The sequence below is a fragment of the Xiphophorus couchianus genome, chromosome 4 (assembly GCF_001444195.1).
Source record: "Xiphophorus couchianus chromosome 4, X_couchianus-1.0, whole genome shotgun sequence".
NCBI classification, from domain to species: domain Eukaryota; kingdom Metazoa; phylum Chordata; class Actinopteri; order Cyprinodontiformes; family Poeciliidae; genus Xiphophorus; species Xiphophorus couchianus.
In genome coordinates, this window is record NC_040231.1 from 1,868,115 (window position 1) to 1,886,547 (window position 18,433).

The following is an 18,433-nucleotide window of genomic DNA, read 5'->3' on the forward strand; positions in this document are numbered from 1 at the left end:
AATGAAGAAGAAAATGAAACTGCAGTTTGGAAAATATCCAGATGAATCTGATAAATTTACCACCTCAATCTGTGATACGTTTTGTTGCAAATGTCTGACTTTAAAATCTCAGTAAATTTAACATTTTTCTTACAGATTTCTTCATTTATAATAATAAAGACTATCTTTGTTTTAATCTGCTAAATTTATGCCTTTTTAAGGGAAATTGTAATTCCCTTTTATTGCAAATTTACAACTTTTTGACATCAGCAAATTTCTTTGTTTCTTGAAAATGTGTGAAATTAATCTTTTGTCATCATCTGAATTCTTATAAACTGAAAGAATTGATTATTAATTCTGAAACTGAAACAATGATCAGGGAAACATTTCCTTCATGTTTTTATCTCGGAGTCGGATGGACTGTGTTCTGTAGCGACTGGAAACGCATCGCTTTGATAGCGTTGCTGCATCGTTAGCGTTGCATCGTTAGCGTTGCTGAATAGTTATCATTGCTGCATGGTTAGCGTTGCATGGTTAGCGTTGCATCGTTAGCGTTTCATGGTTAGTGTTGCTGAATAGTTAGCATTGCAGCATGGTTAACGTTGCTGCATGGTTAGCGTTGCATCATTAGCGTTGCTGAATAGTTAGTAATGCTGGTTAGCGTTGCTGTATAGTTAGCGTTTCATGGTTAGCGTTGCATCGTTAGCGTTTCATGGTTAGCATTGCAGCTGCGTTTCTGTCTGCTGATCCTGCAGCCGGTTGTGGATCCAGTTACAGGCGACTATCGCTGCAGAGTTTCTGCTCCTCTGAGCTCTGCTGACGTCTTTCTGTTGATAAAAACCTTTCTCTCCCCTCGCGCCTGTCTGAGGGGTTCTACCCACAGGAGCAACCCCCCTGTTGTCATGGCAACTGTAACTTTTTAATTTGTTTTGTACCGAGTCATGGCCGTGGTGAGCTCAGGCGAAGGAGTCCAAGCAGCAGGCTGGAAATGTAGAAAACGTCGCCCTGCGTCGGCGAGGATTTCCTCACTTCGTTCCATTGTCTGTGACATTTAAAGACGTTTCTGCTGCTTTTTCTGCTGCAGCTTTTTCTGCTGCAGCTTTTCTCGCTGAACTTTGTGGCGCGTTGAGCGTCGTTCTGAGGAGGTTTTGCATATGAATGTCTCCTTTTGTTCACACATTTACATTCCCCAGCAGAACCTGTCAAACTGTTGCTCTGTAAAGACAGATTGTTTTCTTTTGTTCGTCCCTCTCTACGCTGCTCTTTATCAAATCACTTTGATGGAGAAGAAAATACTTTTCATTGTGTTTCTTTGCTTCCATAGAAAAAACAGGCTGTTGTCATGAACCCACAGTTAAAGGGATTTACTGGACAAAACGAGACAATCGTTTTTGATCCTGAATGAAGAAATATTAGGAATTATTAGATACTCTGGTTTAGGATGAATCTTCATCTCATTTTCACGAATATAATTATTTTTGGCTGTTTTTTCTGTTTCCTCTACTGGGAGCCAAACCTGCAATGTGAATAAAAACAACCAAAACCAACGTGCTAGCCTAGCGCTAGCAGAAGAAAAGGTTTGTGTTTTTTTTACCAGAGACTAAAGAGAAATCCTCCAACCTCTACAATCTGACGCCGCCATCTTGTTTCCATTTGGTGAAGAAGGAAGTTGTGCTCAGTGACTTCAGAGGTTTTAGTGTCGTTTCCTTCAGTGGTTCTTGGTGCAGCGCCCCCACAGGCCAGGAGGGGAACAGGTTGGTTTGACTCAGAGAACCACAGCAGCTGGAGGTGGAGCAGGTGGTGAAGTTCTGCTCCCTGATTGAACTGAATGTGCCGCACTATCAGGTGGAAAACATCCCAACAGCCTGGACTGGAGCAGCTGGAGGTCACAGCAGTTTGTTCTCCAGGTCAAAGGATCTGAAGTTTTCTTGGTTTTTGTTGCTGAACGATGGAGGAGAGTATCTGACCTGCTCCCACGACTCACCCTGACCTTAAACCAAAGCGTCTCTGCAGATGATGCTTTCACACAGAGGAAAGGCTGCGAAGGCTGTGAAGGCTGCCGGCTTCATCTCCCTCATCATCAGACGCCTGAGATCTGGGCCGCTGCCCGTCCGTTTCCCAGCGGGGACATTCTCCCTGCTGACGTGACGTTTCTCTGCAGACTTTTCCTCTGGAGCTTCCTCTTCACTTCTCATTGAAACTTTTATTCTTCTTTTCCTTCTTGATAAATCTTGATGGAAATTATTTGTGCAGCAACAAAAGGACATAAACGATCACTGCCTAAAAAGTTCATTTATTTTCAATAAATGAAAATGTCGTCTGAAAGTTTATTTCAGTTCAAGAAAAATGATTATTCAGTCTTACAGCTGATGAGACCCAAAATTCAGTTTCTCATACAAATAAAAAATGATTTTGATCAAAGATGACCTGCCTGTTCATGTGTTGTAAAGTATTTACACTTAATATTTGGTTGGGGCTCATTTTGCATGGATTGCTGCATTAATTCATGCAGATTGAATTGAATTACTGAGTTAAATAATTTTTTGATGAGAACATTTGTTTTTCTAATACTTGATTTGTGTCTCCAAGTTTTCTTTAGAAGTGAATTTTAATTTATATTTTTAATTTATTTCAATGCTTTTTCTTTCTCCTTCACTCTCTGCTTTATCTTTTTCCATTTTTCATCACAACCTTGATAGAAACCTGTTTAAAATAACAGATGAACTTTCTGCCTTTTTAAAACCTTTGTCAAAAAAACTAAATTAAATTGATGTAATAAAACAATATGGAATAACTCAGAGTTGGGAAAACACTGCAGTATAAAGTAGGTCATTAGAGAGAAGAACCAGCTGAGTAAATACGACATCGTCTGCATAAAAATGCACTTTAGCCAAAAACTGGGGATAAAATACAGCCTTTAATAAAAAAACTGGACTGTTATCCATGTGGAAGAACAAACTCTGTCAACCAGAATGAAACGATCAAATCACTGAGAGCAAACAGTCACACTGGAGATTATTGGTGGAAATTTGAGGAGGGAAAAGAAAGTGGCGTGACGAAGGTCCATCCTGCAGGACGATCCGTCAGCTGGAGCCTGACTGACGACGGAAATAGTTTTTCATCAGGGGAGTCCTGCGAGAATTAAAGCTCTGAGGAAAACCAGGCAACAAAACGCTGACCGAGAAGTTTTAGGTTTATGACTCAGCAATTTTTCCCCTCCACTGGATTTGAAAAAAAAAAGATTCTGAGGAAGTAATTTCAACAATTTTATGCTACAAATCCAGAATTTGAGCTATTTGGTAGTGTTCATGTTGTTTTCCAGTGGGACAGGTCCAGCACTTTTCTGTCCTTCCATTTCTTTCTTTCCCTCTTTCCTCCCGTTTCTCCTGCTTCGTGTTTTTTCTCGGAGCAGGCTGCTCCTCCTGTCGCCTCTGAATGGATTCGTGTTGCTCCATTAAGCGCCTGAATGCTCCGTGTCGTCTGTGGAGCCTCGCGTCTCGCTGTCTGATTGCGACTGGGCCGCGGACTGAGCCGGGCTCTCCTCTGGACGCCATGGCAACAGATGGCGGTTTGATTACCGAGCGGATGTTCCGATTTACGGCCCCCGTCGGCCCCCGGCCCTGCATCGTGTTTCAATTAAAGAGAGATTTGGAAGCGGCGCCGTAACCAGAGTCGGTCCTTGTAATTCATTAAGACGAGCTCTGACGCGAGGAGGCGTCGATCCCAGGAGGATGTTGGCTTTTGACGCGACGCGGAGCTTCTCTGAGAAAATGGAGGAAAATACGTGTTGGCAGGTTTCAAACATGAAGCCAGCAGAGGGACGGATGATGATAAAATGAGATCTTAAAGTTGAGAGATTACGGATTGTTGAACTTTTTAAATATTCTAAACTTTGATTTGGCTGACTGACAGCTGCAGGAAACCTTTCTTTATGTGATCTGACACTGAATCCTGAGTTGATCCTAAAAGTTTCCTGTTGCTGTTTGTTTGTGTCAGAGGATCACAGTTTTCTGCCTTTTCTTGATGCATGTGTACATATTATCTGGATATTTATTCTCTTTTGTGGAACCTTGAACAGGAATGTTGAGAGAAAATTTGTGAAAGAAATAAAAGTTTTGCACTTTGTGTGAAAAATAAAACCATTTCAAGTTGGAATGATGGAGGGCCAGTATGGATTCTGGGTGTCTGATAGTCAAATCACCAAAATATTGTAAGACGATCATAAGAAAAATAGAAAAACATAAATTATATTAAATCTGAGAGTTATTTAATAAATTTAGTTTAATTGACAATAAGATCAAGTTAAAGAAAAGTGCAGCTAGAAGCAGCTTACAGTTTGTCATAGAGTAGAACAAACTGAATAAAGTTAAAAACACGTTCTAACTCATGTAAATGTTAGGGGCTGGACTTCAACAGGTTAATTTTGATTTCCTAATTATGTCAACTTTTTAACACAGTTCAATTTGTTTTTCTTTTTACTACAAACAATAGTTTGTATGTGTTTCTGGTACATCATAAATCTGACGCACAAGTGATTTCTGCTAACAACAGAGATGGAAGAAGAAGCCGATTCTCTCGGCTCACTGGGGGTTAATTTCTGCTTCAAAAATAAAATTTGATGAGACGGAAGAGACTATTGTTGTGTTCAAGTTGTGCTAAAAGGAGTTAGCATGTTAGCCATTCTAGCCTATAATAGCATCTCAAAGCTAAACATGTAGCAGCTATGCTAATGTTACCGCCCACAGTTCGACCACTAACTTCAACACAGTGACTGCTTGTTTGTGGGGAAACGTCTTGCTAATGTTCCTTTCTTCTCTTTTGAATTGTTCACAACTTCTTCCTCATATTTTTTTATTCCATTTTCAAAATAAGAGTCTACCTGAGTCACAGATTGGGTTGTGGTGATGGAGAATTTCAGTCGGTACGGATGTGATTTCTGGTGTTACTTTGGGAATTAGAGAAGAGTGTCTAAACTTTTCTAATGTTGCCTCATGTGTTGCTCAGCAGCAGGAAAAGTGACAGAGTTACGCCTCGCTAAGAAATGAACCACATTAAGATGCTGGAAGCCCGGAGTTGAACCTGAAGTTGCCTCACTCTGATCCGGCCTTGTAGAGCAGCAGGATAATCGCTGAGAGTTTGGATTCTCGGTGTCGGGTCGTCGGCAGGTTTGTGATAAGATCTTTGATCTTGTGCTTGGAGGTGAAGCTGAAACAGTCTGTAGTTATTCTCCTTAAAGGAGGCTGATAAAACCGACAAAGGAGGATAAATGATGTGGCAGCGGCGTCACAATTCATCAAACAGTTTGTGTGTTTGGCTGTGATAGAAGCAATTTTAAGCTTTTAACGTAAAAGAAGCAACTTTAAGTTTTAAGCAGCAGAAATGTCTAAAATTCTGTTGCATTTCACACTTTTGTTGTTAAAATTTCTGCTTTACTTTCACTGCTTCTGTTTGCACTGCTGTGATGGACAAACAGAAGAAATTATTGTGTTTCTCCAAATCCTTGCAGCAAGAAGATCCTGGGTTCAGATCCCGGTCTGTGGTCTTTCTACCAGGTGTTCGCAGGTTCTTCCTGTGCATTTCGGACTGTGGCTCCTGCCACACAGGTACCTTTAGCCTGGCTGTGTTAGAGTCCAGACACCACTACAGATAGTGAAGGTTTGATCTGATGCTGAATGAGCTGAGAGGCAGAGAAGACGCTCTAACATTCGCCTGGGGATAAAGCGAATCAAAAAGCAGCAGAGGTTGAACTCTGGATGACCACGGCGTCCTCACGCTGACTTTTCATCTCACTTCATGAAAGAAACAGGAGCGTTCGCACTTGTAATGAGGTTCTCAGTCTGGAGATACTGGGCTGTGAAATGTCACACGTTTATTTCCATTCCTCCCATCACACTTGAACACAACCAGCACTAATTGCTTTGTATTAACATCCAGACGTCCAGGAGATAATTGAATTTAAAGCGGCTCTCCTTCGCCTGCGTCCTGCACAACCCGACTTATTAGAGTCTTAAACATCGTCACCTTTCTAAGCAGTAGACTGAACCAGGAAGCGGTTCTGCTGTCTCTGCTCTGCAGGGACGATGAGTAACCCAGAGTTTCACCTGCAACCTTCCACCAACCGTCACAGCGCACTTTATTACAGCACATTAAAAAACCATATGGGACATAATTGAGTCTAATAACCGTCAGTGTGGCAGTCAACCCGGGGGGCGCCAGGTTCAGAGCCTGCTTACCTTGTACATGTCTTTAATTAGCCTCTGCCAGGCTGCACTGTGTGAGCCGGCGGAGAACTGATGAAAACAGAGGCAACTGGATCTGATGTGTGAAGGCGGAGACACCGGGGACATTTACAGAGGATCACTTACCGACGCAACGCAGGCGAACCCAGAGAATGATGACAAACTGGAAAACCGGAGCAGGAAACTCCAGGGAAAACTCATGGAGGTAGTGAAGCAGGACATGAGAGTTGATTCAGTGGCTGAGTAGGAAGAGAAGACGGCCTGTGATCTGCTAAAAACAATAATAATGTGTGGTTTTATGGTCTTTCTTCTGCATAAGACCATCATAGAAAGCCATGAGGAGCACAGATAAAACTCTGAACGTTTAATTTTTTGTAACAATCCGTGAGCAGTTACTACTCTTGAATCCAATTCCAGTTTGTTTAGTTACAAAGTCCGGTTCGTTTGTGGAGGTGTGAACGCACAATTGGACCAAAAGAGTGAACTCTGGTCCACCTACAAACCTCTGTCTCTGTTTGGTTGAAGTGAACTCTGGAACAGACTGAATGGACATGGGAACGCCGAGCGGACTGGAGACTGCTCCAAAAGCAGGAAGTGGACTACAGAGCAGGGCATTCTGGGTAAATGGTTCATGTTTTTTTACCAAAGGCAAAAGTAAAATCCTCCAGTCGTTAAATTCTGACGCCATTCCTTTTTTTGTTTCCATTTGGGGAAGAAGTAAGTTGCGCTCAGTGAGGGTTTTGTGTCGTTTCCTTCAGTGGGTCTGGGTACAGCGCCCCCTCAGGCCAGGAGCTTCTCCATCAGCTGCTGTGACGCCGGTTCTGCAGGACACTGAGTCCAAAGATTAAAACCTGATTTCTTTTATAATTTATTTGCTGCCAGCCTCCGGCGCCGTCCTCAGTGACGGGGCTTTGAAGAGCGGCGGCTTTGATGGAAGTGAAATCTGATTTTCAGGGTCTTCTGTCCCGAGTCTGTCTGTTCTCAGTCACATCACCAGAGCGGAGTCCAGACGGTCAGGCGTTCTGGTGGAGAGGCAGAAGAAAGGACCATTAACGCAGCGACATGTTGACGTGTTTAAGTCTGATGAAGATCAGTGGGATGGATTTCCACTTATTCTATAAATATTGATGCTGTCTGGTTGCTGTGGACTCGCCAGTTAGATGATGATCAAATCTTCATCATCAGATCTTTAGATCCTCCTCATCTTCTGGAATCTGACAGTCTGAGTCAGTATTGTCCAATTCATCAACTTTTTGTTACTTTTATGTTTCCAACCTTCTTCAGAACATGAAACGTTCCCAGAGGTGTGAGATGAAGAGACTTTAAATCATTTCTGCTGCCAGATGTTCCCACTAAACCCTTAATGCTGCATCAGCAAGCAGGCGCCTGCAAACACCGTGGAGATGCTCTGATTCTCCCACCTCACACAGAAGTTTTAGATTCATCTTAGCTTTTAAGATCATTTTAATAATTTTGTGGAACTCACGACCTGCCATTCATTATAATATTGAATGATTTAACACCACTGATAACGGCGGGTCAGTAAAATATTCAATAATAATAGTGAGTCAGAGTATTTAGTTTAGGACTGATTCCAGACTCCTGGAGCCTGTCCGGTTTCTGGGTGAGGAGAAAATATTTCTCAACAAGCTGGACGTCTGTGAAGATCTGCTGACAGAAACCAGGCTGCAAAAACCGGAGATGTCAGGAGTCACAGTGTCTGTCACACTGCGGTTCTGGTGTGAGTTTTACTCCTCAGACTGGGTGGATTTTAACGCCTCAGTCACTGATCTGGCCAGGAAGTGGAGCCGGTAAAAAAACAGATAAAGTTCTGAATGGCCTGTTTGGAAAACTCGGCCAGTTGAACTATCCCTAACTAACCCTAAACCTAACCCTAACCCTAACTAACCCTAACCTTACCCTAACCCTACCCCAGGTTTTGGATGTTTAGTAACATCAGAGTAAGAACTGCTGCCAGTTTGTTTCTGCAGCTCAGAGGTCCAGAACCGGTCCCACTCAGGCGCCAGCAGGCGGCAAATGGACTGAACAGCAGGTGGTCTTAATGCTGCTCAAGGCAGTGACTGTAAAAACATAAATGACTCTCAGGTGAAACTACCGCCAGTAAAAGCACTTCTGTCCTTTTTCAGACATTTTGCTGCAGATCTGCTGCTGTGTTTGGGATCATGGTTCTGCTGATGACCCAGCTGCAGCTTTTGGACTCATTTTGGAGATCTGTCTTGGTGGCATATTAACACAGACCTGAGACAACTCACCAGCCTTTATAGAGCTGATGATCAGTTGGAGTTTATTTCATTAGCTCCATCTGGCCGCTGCTTTCCCCTTTAAGCTAAACTACAGATTTATTATATTAGCTACATTCTTGAAAAAATTTACTACCAGAGGTGAAAATTAGCGCTCTCTAGTGGCCAAACTTTGGTAACGCGTGCACAGGGCGGGTTTGTAATAGAATGTAATTCTCTCAACTGACCTGTCGGGGGCAGTAATGCTCCTGATTAACCGTTTCTGTCACATTTCAGCGAAGAAAAAAACTTCAAGCTCGATTTCTTTACAGGACCGATTAACGGCCACAGCTTGGAAATATTTTCACGAGAAAGTTTCTCATTATAACAAGAATTATGACAAGAATGTTATGTAGTTTTAATGAGGAATGAGATTTAAAACTTGTCTCGATACGAGAAATGTTCCTGTTTTAACGAGTTTTGCTTCTTGTAATAATAAGAAACTTTCTCATTATTATGGGATGGAGAAATACAGTTAATTTAAATGTTTCTGTAATTTTTGACTCAAAGAGAGAGAAATTGTAAGCTAGCGTTAGCCTGCCGTTTCCTCCATCTGCAAAGATCCTCAGCAGAGTGAGATGCGCGTTTACTGCGACTTTTTATCTTTAGTCCCGTAGAAAATAAACTTTGTGTTTTATGTAGTTTAACAAGCGAAAATGTCAAAATATTATCATTGTTTGAAAAAGAAAGAAACGTTTAATATTATTGATGAGTGACATAACCACAGTACTATTCTAGCACTTCTCCATATGATGTCATGTAGTTTGAATTTTAAACTCATATCCTTGTAATAGACGATCTCTGGGTTGTTTTTATTTCTAGATAACTGATGAGTGGGTTCTTAAGAATTTTTAAAAAATATATATATTGATCCAAATAAATATTCAGCAGTAATGGTTATTTTTACAGAACTGGAAAAAATAATCCAAAATGTTTTAAAATAAAATTAAATGTAACTTTATTATATGTTTTTCTTTTTATTTCCCTGCTGCTTTTTTGCCCTTACCAGGTTGATGGGAATACAGGCGATGTTTCTTTAAGGCCATTGCTGACTACTTTCCAGCCTGGCGTTGTGCTAACACACACCTGTTTGCTCCAGAGCAGCAGCCTGACTGAACTGCTGCTGTTCAATCCTGTGGAAACAGAAAAGATGTGTGTTGGTTTCAGTCACTGAAACTTTCTCTCTTTAGTGTAAATTTTACTTCAGACTTTGGAGAATTTGATGTTTTATGAATGAAATGAACAAACTGCAGGCTGTTGGCTTCATTTATTCTGTAGTAGATCTGGATATTTACCTGCACAGCAGCATTTTTTTGTTTTTCTCTCTGTTTTCTGTTAACTGAGTGAATTTGGACTGTTTAGCCACACAGCGAGCGGTTCAGTTTTGTCGGGTTTTTTTCCTGCCAGCCTGAAGGAGACGATGTGAGAACTGAAATGATTTCTGTTTTCTGTCGCTGCAACAAGCAGCTTTCCTTGTTTCTGGTTGTTCAGGCGTGACCAGCTGGTCCCTGTAACACATTAGTGTTAAACTAAAGTGTCAGACTTTAAGCAGCAGATCAGCGGTGGTTACAGCTGAACCAACTGGGGTTAAAGTGTGAATTTCTGCTTCGGCTGCCTCCAAACAACATGGCTGTAAAACCCTGCAGGCCCACTTTGTCTGATTAAAGTGATGTAACGGAAAGATGCTGCGTGTCGGCTTTCATCAGAGGCTCTGGCTGCGGGTCCGGAGGTTTTTTACTCTCAGCTCAGCGCTCTGCTGCAGGCTTCAATGTTTTTTACTCATTTCGTGTGTTTCTGTCTGCAGGTGGAGCGGGAGATCGCCATCCTGAAACTCATCGAGCATCCTCACGTCCTGAAGCTGCACGACGTCTACGAAAACAAGAAATACCTGTAAGCTGCTTTTTGAAGGTCCATTTCAGCTTCTAGGTCTGGTTTTCTACTTCTGTGAAAACTGAGATTAGATTTTCTGGCTGGAAAAATAAAATCAAAAGGTTTGAGAGGAACCGTTCCTGACCAGGGAGAACATGCAGAGAGACTCCAGGCTGGGATTCAAACCAGATTATCAGCTGAGTTCTGTCTGGATTAAAGTTTTCCTTAAACAACAAAGAGAAAAATCATCATAACATTATGATAACTTTGCAGTCAGAGATTGAAGTTTTAACGCATTAATGCTCGATGCATCTGCTAACTTATCGGTTCTGGTCCGTTAAGTAAAACTGGGTTGATATTAACAACCGATGTTCATTTCCATCTTGTTGTTTCTGCTGGATGGGAGGAGTTTGGTCATGTGACAGAAGCTGCGTTTCCATTAACCATAAAGTTGCGCAAATTGTAATTACAAAATAAAATTTGCTTTATGGAAATATGTCAATTTCAGGGTAAAAAAATAGCTTTTCGATTGAAAGGTTTTTGTGTTTGGATGAGGAAATTTTTCAGCCACATGGATCCACTGACCTCTGTGGACAATCTGCTCCTTCCTAGAGCTTTGCTTCATATATATATATCTATATATATCTATATATAGATATATATATATATATATATATATATATGCAGTCTGCAAAGAGAAGCTCCTGCAGCAGTCACTCACTCCGTCATGGTTTGATCAGATCTTGGTATCTGCCCATATTAAGCCATTCATATCGGCTCAAAACCAGTTAAAGGTAGAATAAACTAGAAATTAACTGAATGCAAGAAAATATATTTACCCTTTTTTTCAAATTAATTTTAATTCATCAAACTGAGGTTTTCACACTCAGAAACTCTGCAGCCTTCAGGCATGGTGGTGGCAGCATCATGACATTTTCCACCTGCTTCTTATTTTTTAGAATGATTGCTGCTGAAGAACCGTTGAGATAATCGCTGAGTATATTTCATGCCTCTAAGTGATAAAAGAGTCAGGAAGTAAAGTTCAAAGGTCAATGCTTGCTACTGAATGTTAAGTAATTGAGCAGCTAATGTCTGGTTTCTTTAATAGAGACAAGAGGATCAGGTTGTTCTCTTGTTTTCTCATTAGGCCTGAATTGTTTCTCCATCAGTCCAACCTGCAGCAGCTGCAGCTTTTCCTTCCTTTATTGTGCGCATTAATCTGCTGCGAGTCGCAGCCGCGCTCCAGCGGCGACGCTTAACGCGCCGCTCAATAATTGATAAAGCCGCCGGCGTCAGATGGAGCCGGAATTTGTTTTCCTAATGTTGCGAGGACGGCGACGGACGGTCATCATGGATGCAAACAGAAAGTCCCGCCTCACAAATCACAGCCGGCCGTGTTTCTAATTTAAACGGCTCTGACGGCGAAACGCTCCAGCGGATCCCTTAATCTGCTAATAAATCAGGCGGCGAGGACGGCGAGGCCGCGCGGCGATCAGGGATGTTCCTGAGATAAATCAGTCCTGGAGATGGATGAAACATTTTACAGCACAAACACGCAAAGCTGCAGATTTACTTCATACATCAACGTAAGGTTATAGCCGAACACGCTGTAGTTTACGACTGGATTAAATGATTAATGTCTCCTTCAGCTGGATGGAAGATGAAACAAAAGATTTCTGTTAAATCTGTGCTGACAGGAAACCATCTGGAGATGAATTATGAATCCAAATATTTGTCTTCTTCTGCTAGAAAAATGCTAAAACTGATTGAATTTCTTTAAAGTTCAGATAAGGATAAAACTCTGAGATCCAGAAACATAAAACAAAACCAGATTCTTCTGCTTATGTCAATTTATTGATGCAACATGAAACAGCAAAGTAAAAGTCTAACAGCCAAGAAGGATCAAATAAAAACAGTTAAATAATGTTTTATTTATAAACATTAACATTTCTCTGACAGTGATTGGTTCAACCAGGTGAAAATCAGTCCATCTGATAGCGGCAACGGTCTAGTCAAAGTCCTTTTATAAATCTGAAACTTTGGGAAAGATTTTAATTTTTTAGTATATCCTGATAAATGAAACCGTAGATCTGACAGAGTGTGTTTGGATTCACCGTGACGGTGTGCTGACCTCTGACCTCTGCAGGTACCTGGTGCTGGAACACGTGTCCGGCGGGGAGCTGTTCGACTACCTGGTGAAGAAAGGCCGGCTGACGCCCAAAGAGGCCCGGAAGTTCTTCAGACAGATCATCTCAGCGCTGGACTTCTGCCACAGCCACTCCATCTGGTCCGTACTCACACTGCAGTTCTGCTCCCGGTCCGATTCAGTTCTGCTCCCGGTCCGATTCAGTTCTGCTCCCGGTCCGATTCAGTCTGCGGGTTCAGAACCAGCCTGCTGTCCTGCGGCCCGGACCAGCAGAACCCGACTCGTCTCTGGGCTTTAGTTTGGAAGTGCAGAATATTCTCAGAATAATGTTGTTGAGACGGTTCCTGAAGCGTTTGCTCCGTTTTCGGCGGTTTCGTCTCCTCGTCAGCCGTTGCCGGGGGCGACGGTAGAGGCGGCTCCTCTTGATCTCCTCTCATCTCCCTGAAACCTTTAGTTCCTCTGGCTGCAGCATCTGAAGTGCAACTGCACATCAAAGGCGCTCGGCGTTGGACGTCAAGTGTTTGGCTTTGAAGGACTCGATTTCTTTCGCTCTGTGTGTTTTTACTGGATGAACCACAGAGGGAAAATCCTCAGCTGCAGGTTTTAACAAATGTTAGCTGTTTATGGCCAAAAGCAGAAGTTGATTGTAAATGTTTGCAAAGAAAACTTTACGATTTCAAGGAAATGTTTCACTTTGGGCTAAACGACAAAAACTGTCAGTCTGTAAGATCAGAAACTCAGTAAACACAAAATGTGACTTGAATGTGGAGTTTTTACACCCAAAGATCTTCTTCAAGGTTTAAACAGAAAATATCCACCTTAAATAAGGATTCAGGAAAAGCCTCCATGGTTTGTTTAGCGCTTTAATGTTTTTGCTAACTTTGAAAACATTTAGCTCCCTTAGCTTTCCCTCAATTTAAGATGCTAAATTGATTTGCAAACATTCAGTTGAATAAAGTTTGACATTTGTGTTGAAGTTTTGGTGACGAATGAAACTGATTCTGTCCCTCTGTCTCTCTGTCTCTCCATCCCTCTGTCCCCCTGTCCCCCTGTCCCTCTGTCTCTCTGTCCCCTGCAGCCACAGAGATCTGAAGCCAGAGAACTTGTTGTTAGATGAGAAAAACAACATCAGAATAGCGGACTTCGGCATGGCGTCTCTGCAGGTCGGGGACAGTCTGCTGGAGACCAGCTGTGGGTGAGCATCAACCTGCTGCCTCATTATTTCTGCATTTCTGAAACTTTTACTTTTTTGAGTGTGACCTGTTCAGTGTTGACTGAACGGAGCAGCCGACCTGATGTGAGTGTTTGGGGTTTTCTGAGAGTGCTGCAGAATATTAGCGGTTCCGACCCGTTCGGCCAGAGTCAGGCGTGTGGAACGGCTAAATCCACGTCGCTCCTAAACGCATCACGGAGCGCGGGAGATTGCAGCGTCGGAGGCTGAGCAGAAACTGTCATTATCATGTAAGCAGCAGCTTCTGATGCGAAGGTTTCCTACCTGCTGCTCGGTTCTGAGGGTCCGGCTGAAACCGAACCGCATGCAGGAAGAACTGATCAGGTTTCTGGAAACTCCTGACCCGAAATAAACATCATGAGTTCATGCAGAGAAAAACATCTAACTAAATGTGTTTAATCAAAACATTTCATTTATTTAAAAAATGGATTTAGTTTATTTATTTTTATTAGATTTAGTTTATTTATTTTTATTAGATTTAGTTTATTTATTTTTATTAGATTTGTTTGAGAAATGATCTATTGAGGAGGAAATGCTGAGACCTATCAGACTAGCATTCCAACAGGGATTTAAAAGCCCTTCCTGGTGCGTCAGCTTCTGCTAGCATTGAGGCAGATAAACTCCCAACTTTATCACCCAAATGTTTCCATCAGTCTGTTGAGCAGCTGCTGTTTAAAACAAAGCTTTGGTGGATGGAAGCAGCTGAAAGTCTCAGTTTTCTCCACACAATCAAGCCTCGTTTTACCTGATGGAAAATAATTCAGAGCACAAAAAAGTCTGAACTTAGCTGCAGTAACATGTTTGGCATCAAAACGTTACGTTATGCTAACGCTGCATGTGGAGGGAAAGTCAGAATACTGAAGTCCAAATCTCTGCTGCAGCTGATCATTGTGTGTAAAATCATGTAAGAGCGACATTTAAAGGGAGAGCTGATTAATTTATTTACTACAAGGATCAGCAGCAGACTTCAAAATTAAAAACTAATTTCTTACCTGGGTAAATTCAGCCTGATGCCTGCAGTCACTCCTCGATTTTGGTGAAAAAATGATCAGATTTCAATCATTTGTCTCAGAAAACTGAACGATGCTCTTTCATCGCCCGTTTGTGGAACGTAATCTCTCGTAGTCTGAGTTTGGCCACTAGAGGGTCTCAGTGAGTCAGAACAGTGAATCTCTGGTTAATTATCTGCTGTTTAAACTGGTTTCTTGTCATCAGCTGCTGTAAAGTCGGATTTCTGGTCAGTTTGTAGAACCAGAAGCTGCAGATCAGCAGCAGCCATGTTTGTTTTCCTCCTGCAGCGACTGAAACTTTCTCAGATCAGAACCAGCCAGACGTCTCCTGCTCCACGCTCCGACGGGTTCGGGTCAGATCGGCTCCACCAAACGGTGTTAATGAAACCCAAACGAGCGGAGTCCGGCAGGAAGCTGTGATCGACGGCGCTCGGCGTGTTGTGACGTGTCCGAGTTCTGCCGGTCGACCCGCTTCACTTCCAGCTACATAATTAGGAATGTCATCAGCGGAGATGAAGTGTGTGTGTTTACACTGCTGGGGGAACCGGGCTCTCCGCTTCGCTGGTTCTGATGAGGACCAGACGGAGGTTCTGCAGAACCGACCTGTCAGAAAAATACAGCATGTTCATGTTATTTGTCACATTTAAGTTGAAATATTTATTAGCAGATTAATTGTTTTAGATCTGCTGCAGGATCTGTTGCACACTGAAAAACACCAAATCTAACCGAGATTAATTCACTGTAACAAAACATTTTCCCCGTGGCAAAAATGAAATAATCTGCCAGGGGAATGAGAGATTTTTATCAATATTAAGGAATTATTTATTTAAAACAAGATCCTATATCTTGATGAAAAGTTATTTTTAAGTTAACTCAGTTTTGCTTTAATGAACTAAAATATTTGCAGCAGAACTTGACCAAAATTACTTGCTAATATTTTGTGTTTTTGCAGTGCAGGTTGATTGGTCGTCTCGTTTTATTTCCACTTTTCAAGCAGTTTTTCAAAATGTGAAGTGATGAATGTTTCTCACTGCCTGCAAATTAAACCACAGCAACGTTTCCCAACAGCAGGCAGGAGAAAACTTGAATCTGACTTTATTCCTGTAGAATCACAACTGCAAGATATTAAACATGGAAATCCTCTTTTCCTTCATAGTTATTTACATTTTTATAAAATGAACTTTAAATGAATTACCTCAGTTATGGCTGGATTTACTGAAGGATCTCACACAAGCTGAGAAGATTCAACCAATCAGAGTCTGATTAAAACTTTTTAAATGCATCTAAATGATTGATTTATGTTGAATTATTGATTGGAAACTCCATCAGTCTTTTCCTGTTTATTCCTGTAGGGTCACTTTTTATTGACTAACATGTAAAAATTTACAATTTAATTTTATTTTTATGTAAACTGACCCCAGACGTTAATAAGGAGCTGGATTCAGAGCTGCTGGTTTAAATCTGCTTCAGATCAACACCAGAATCCACCAGGAAAGAAAAACTGTTTGTTTCTGTTTTTCTGTCTCGGTTTCTTCGTCTTCTCGCCGTTTTCTGTTCTTCTGTCTCGCTGGCTTTGTGTGAACTGGTTTCTTTCGGAGCATCTCCTCCAGACTAACGTCCGGTTTGCTCTGCTTTCAGATCTCCGCACTACGCCTGCCCGGAGGTCATCAGGGTGAGTGCTTTCTCTGCTTTCTCTGCTTTCTCCTTTCTGTTCAGTAAGAGCTGCTCTTCCATCTCCGCTCTCTGCACTCTTCCTCCTCCTCTTCATCACGTCGCCTCCGAACTCAAATGCACTTTCTTTGTATTTCATCTTCTGAAACCTGTTAGAGTTTTAGTCCGTATTTCTGCTTAATGCATCTGAACCTCCATAACCTCTGCTGAGCTTTCAGTTAGTTTGACGTCAGTTTTCCATCTTTTTGCTGCAAAATCATTTTAATTTCTGAAATAATAACTGATGAACTTCATGTCTGAGTTCTGGTTGAATCTTTCATCGCTGCGTTTTGTCTTCATTCAGGGAGAGAAATACGACGGGAGGAAAGCAGACGCATGGAGCTGCGGAGTCATCCTGTTTGCACTTTTAGTGGTGAGTAACCCTGCAGCTGCTGCAGCATCACAGCACCTGCAGCATCTGCAGCATCACATGCAAACAAGCTGATGACTGGAACACAAAACTTTATCAGATTCTATTATTTTATTTTAAAGGAAGATGAGACTTTTCACCATCAGCGGCTCCTTAACTGAGAAAAAGTGAAGATAAAGAGCTAAAGAGTAACTACGGCAACCAAAACGAGACATAAAACCTCTACAGATTTAATGGGGACTACAAATTTCATCCGTTTAAATTTTCTTACAATCAGTTTATTCTGTTGGTTAAATTTCTGAGTTTGTTTATTAGTTAGGTTTAGTAGCAAAAAACATTAAAAACTGAAATGACCACAGAAAAATAAACGTGTTTAATATTTTTATTAATATTGTAAAAATATCAACCAGTTTTAAATAATGACACATAAATTATGCAAAATGTTTCAGGATTTACTTTATTTATTTAATTTATTCCTGCTCATGAAATATAGAAAAAATGAAATAGTTCACCGTAGAAGTTAAATATTAGAAATAAAAAATGTTATTTTCTGTCAAAATTTATGCAATTTTTGATTACTTATAAATTATTCCAACAAGGTGAAAGAATATTTCTGGATGATGAGAAGCAAAATAAAAAATGAAAATGTGATGCAGTAAAAATAAAATGAAATACAAACACTGAAGCAGAAATATTTTCTGTTATTGAAAAGTAAATTAATGTCAGCAGATTTTTCCTCTGGGAAGGAAAAACAGAAACTTTTCTATCTAAAAGAGTCAAAACCACAATCTGCTTTACAATTATATTTCCTTATTATTTTAATTAGTGCTAAAAATGAAGTTTATGACGTTAAACAACCAGGACTTTACCAAAGTTACCATGGTTACCCTTCTTCTTCCTGCAGCATCACATTTCTGTCAGGTTTCCTTCTGAGCTGCTTTTAGTCCCGGAGATTAAAATCGATGAAAACAGAAGATTTCAGGTTTTAAACGAAGTTTTTTCAGATTAAATGAATCGAAGCTGCTGCAGAAATAATTCAGAAAACTGTGAGCTTCACTTTCCATCCAGATGGTGAGGAAGAGGAGGAAGAGGAGCTTCCCAAACGTCTTCCAACCTCTGGCGCTGCGAAACGCGACAGTGATGAGTGAGTCGCCACGGCAACGACTTGATTGCTGTTTGTTCGCCGTGTGAAGCGAAGCGTGCCAGCGTCTTGATTAAGGCGGAGCGGGAAGATGAATGTCCCTTCCCGCGTTGTTGTGACAACTCGTTGCCGTGTCGACGGCCATCTGGTGATGAAGCCGTCCTCCTCGCCTCGGACGGCTTCATCACCGCCATCGGGCCCACTTCCTGTCTGACGGGCCCACTTCCTGTCTGACGGGCCCACTTCCTGTCTGACGTTCCCACTTCCTGTCTGACGGGCTCACTTCCTGTCTGATGGGCCCACTTCCTGTCTGACGTTCCCACTTCCTGTCTGACGTTCCCACTTCCTGTCTGACGGGCCCACTTCCTGTCTGACGTTCCCACTTCCTGTCTGACGTTCCCACTTCCTGTCTGACGGGCCCACCGGTTCTGTCAGCCA

The 18,433-nt window shown here is 41.7% G+C and overlaps 1 protein-coding gene across 10 annotated transcripts in view; it reads left to right on the forward strand.

Annotated features, from left to right (window-relative positions):
- The window catches only part of LOC114142716 (serine/threonine-protein kinase BRSK2-like), a 92,420-nt gene that overhangs the window by 53,222 nt on the left and 20,765 nt on the right, over window positions 1-18,433 (forward strand). For all 10 annotated transcript variants that reach the window (XM_028014119.1, XM_028014120.1, XM_028014121.1 and 7 more), the window contains exons 3-7: window positions 10,323-10,408; window positions 12,534-12,674; window positions 13,612-13,728; window positions 16,413-16,446; window positions 16,789-16,857. In XM_028014119.1, coding sequence (XP_027869920.1) covers window positions 10,323-10,408; window positions 12,534-12,674; window positions 13,612-13,728; window positions 16,413-16,446; window positions 16,789-16,857 — 447 coding nt within the window. The remainder of the gene's footprint in view (window positions 1-10,322; window positions 10,409-12,533; window positions 12,675-13,611; window positions 13,729-16,412; window positions 16,447-16,788; window positions 16,858-18,433) is intronic.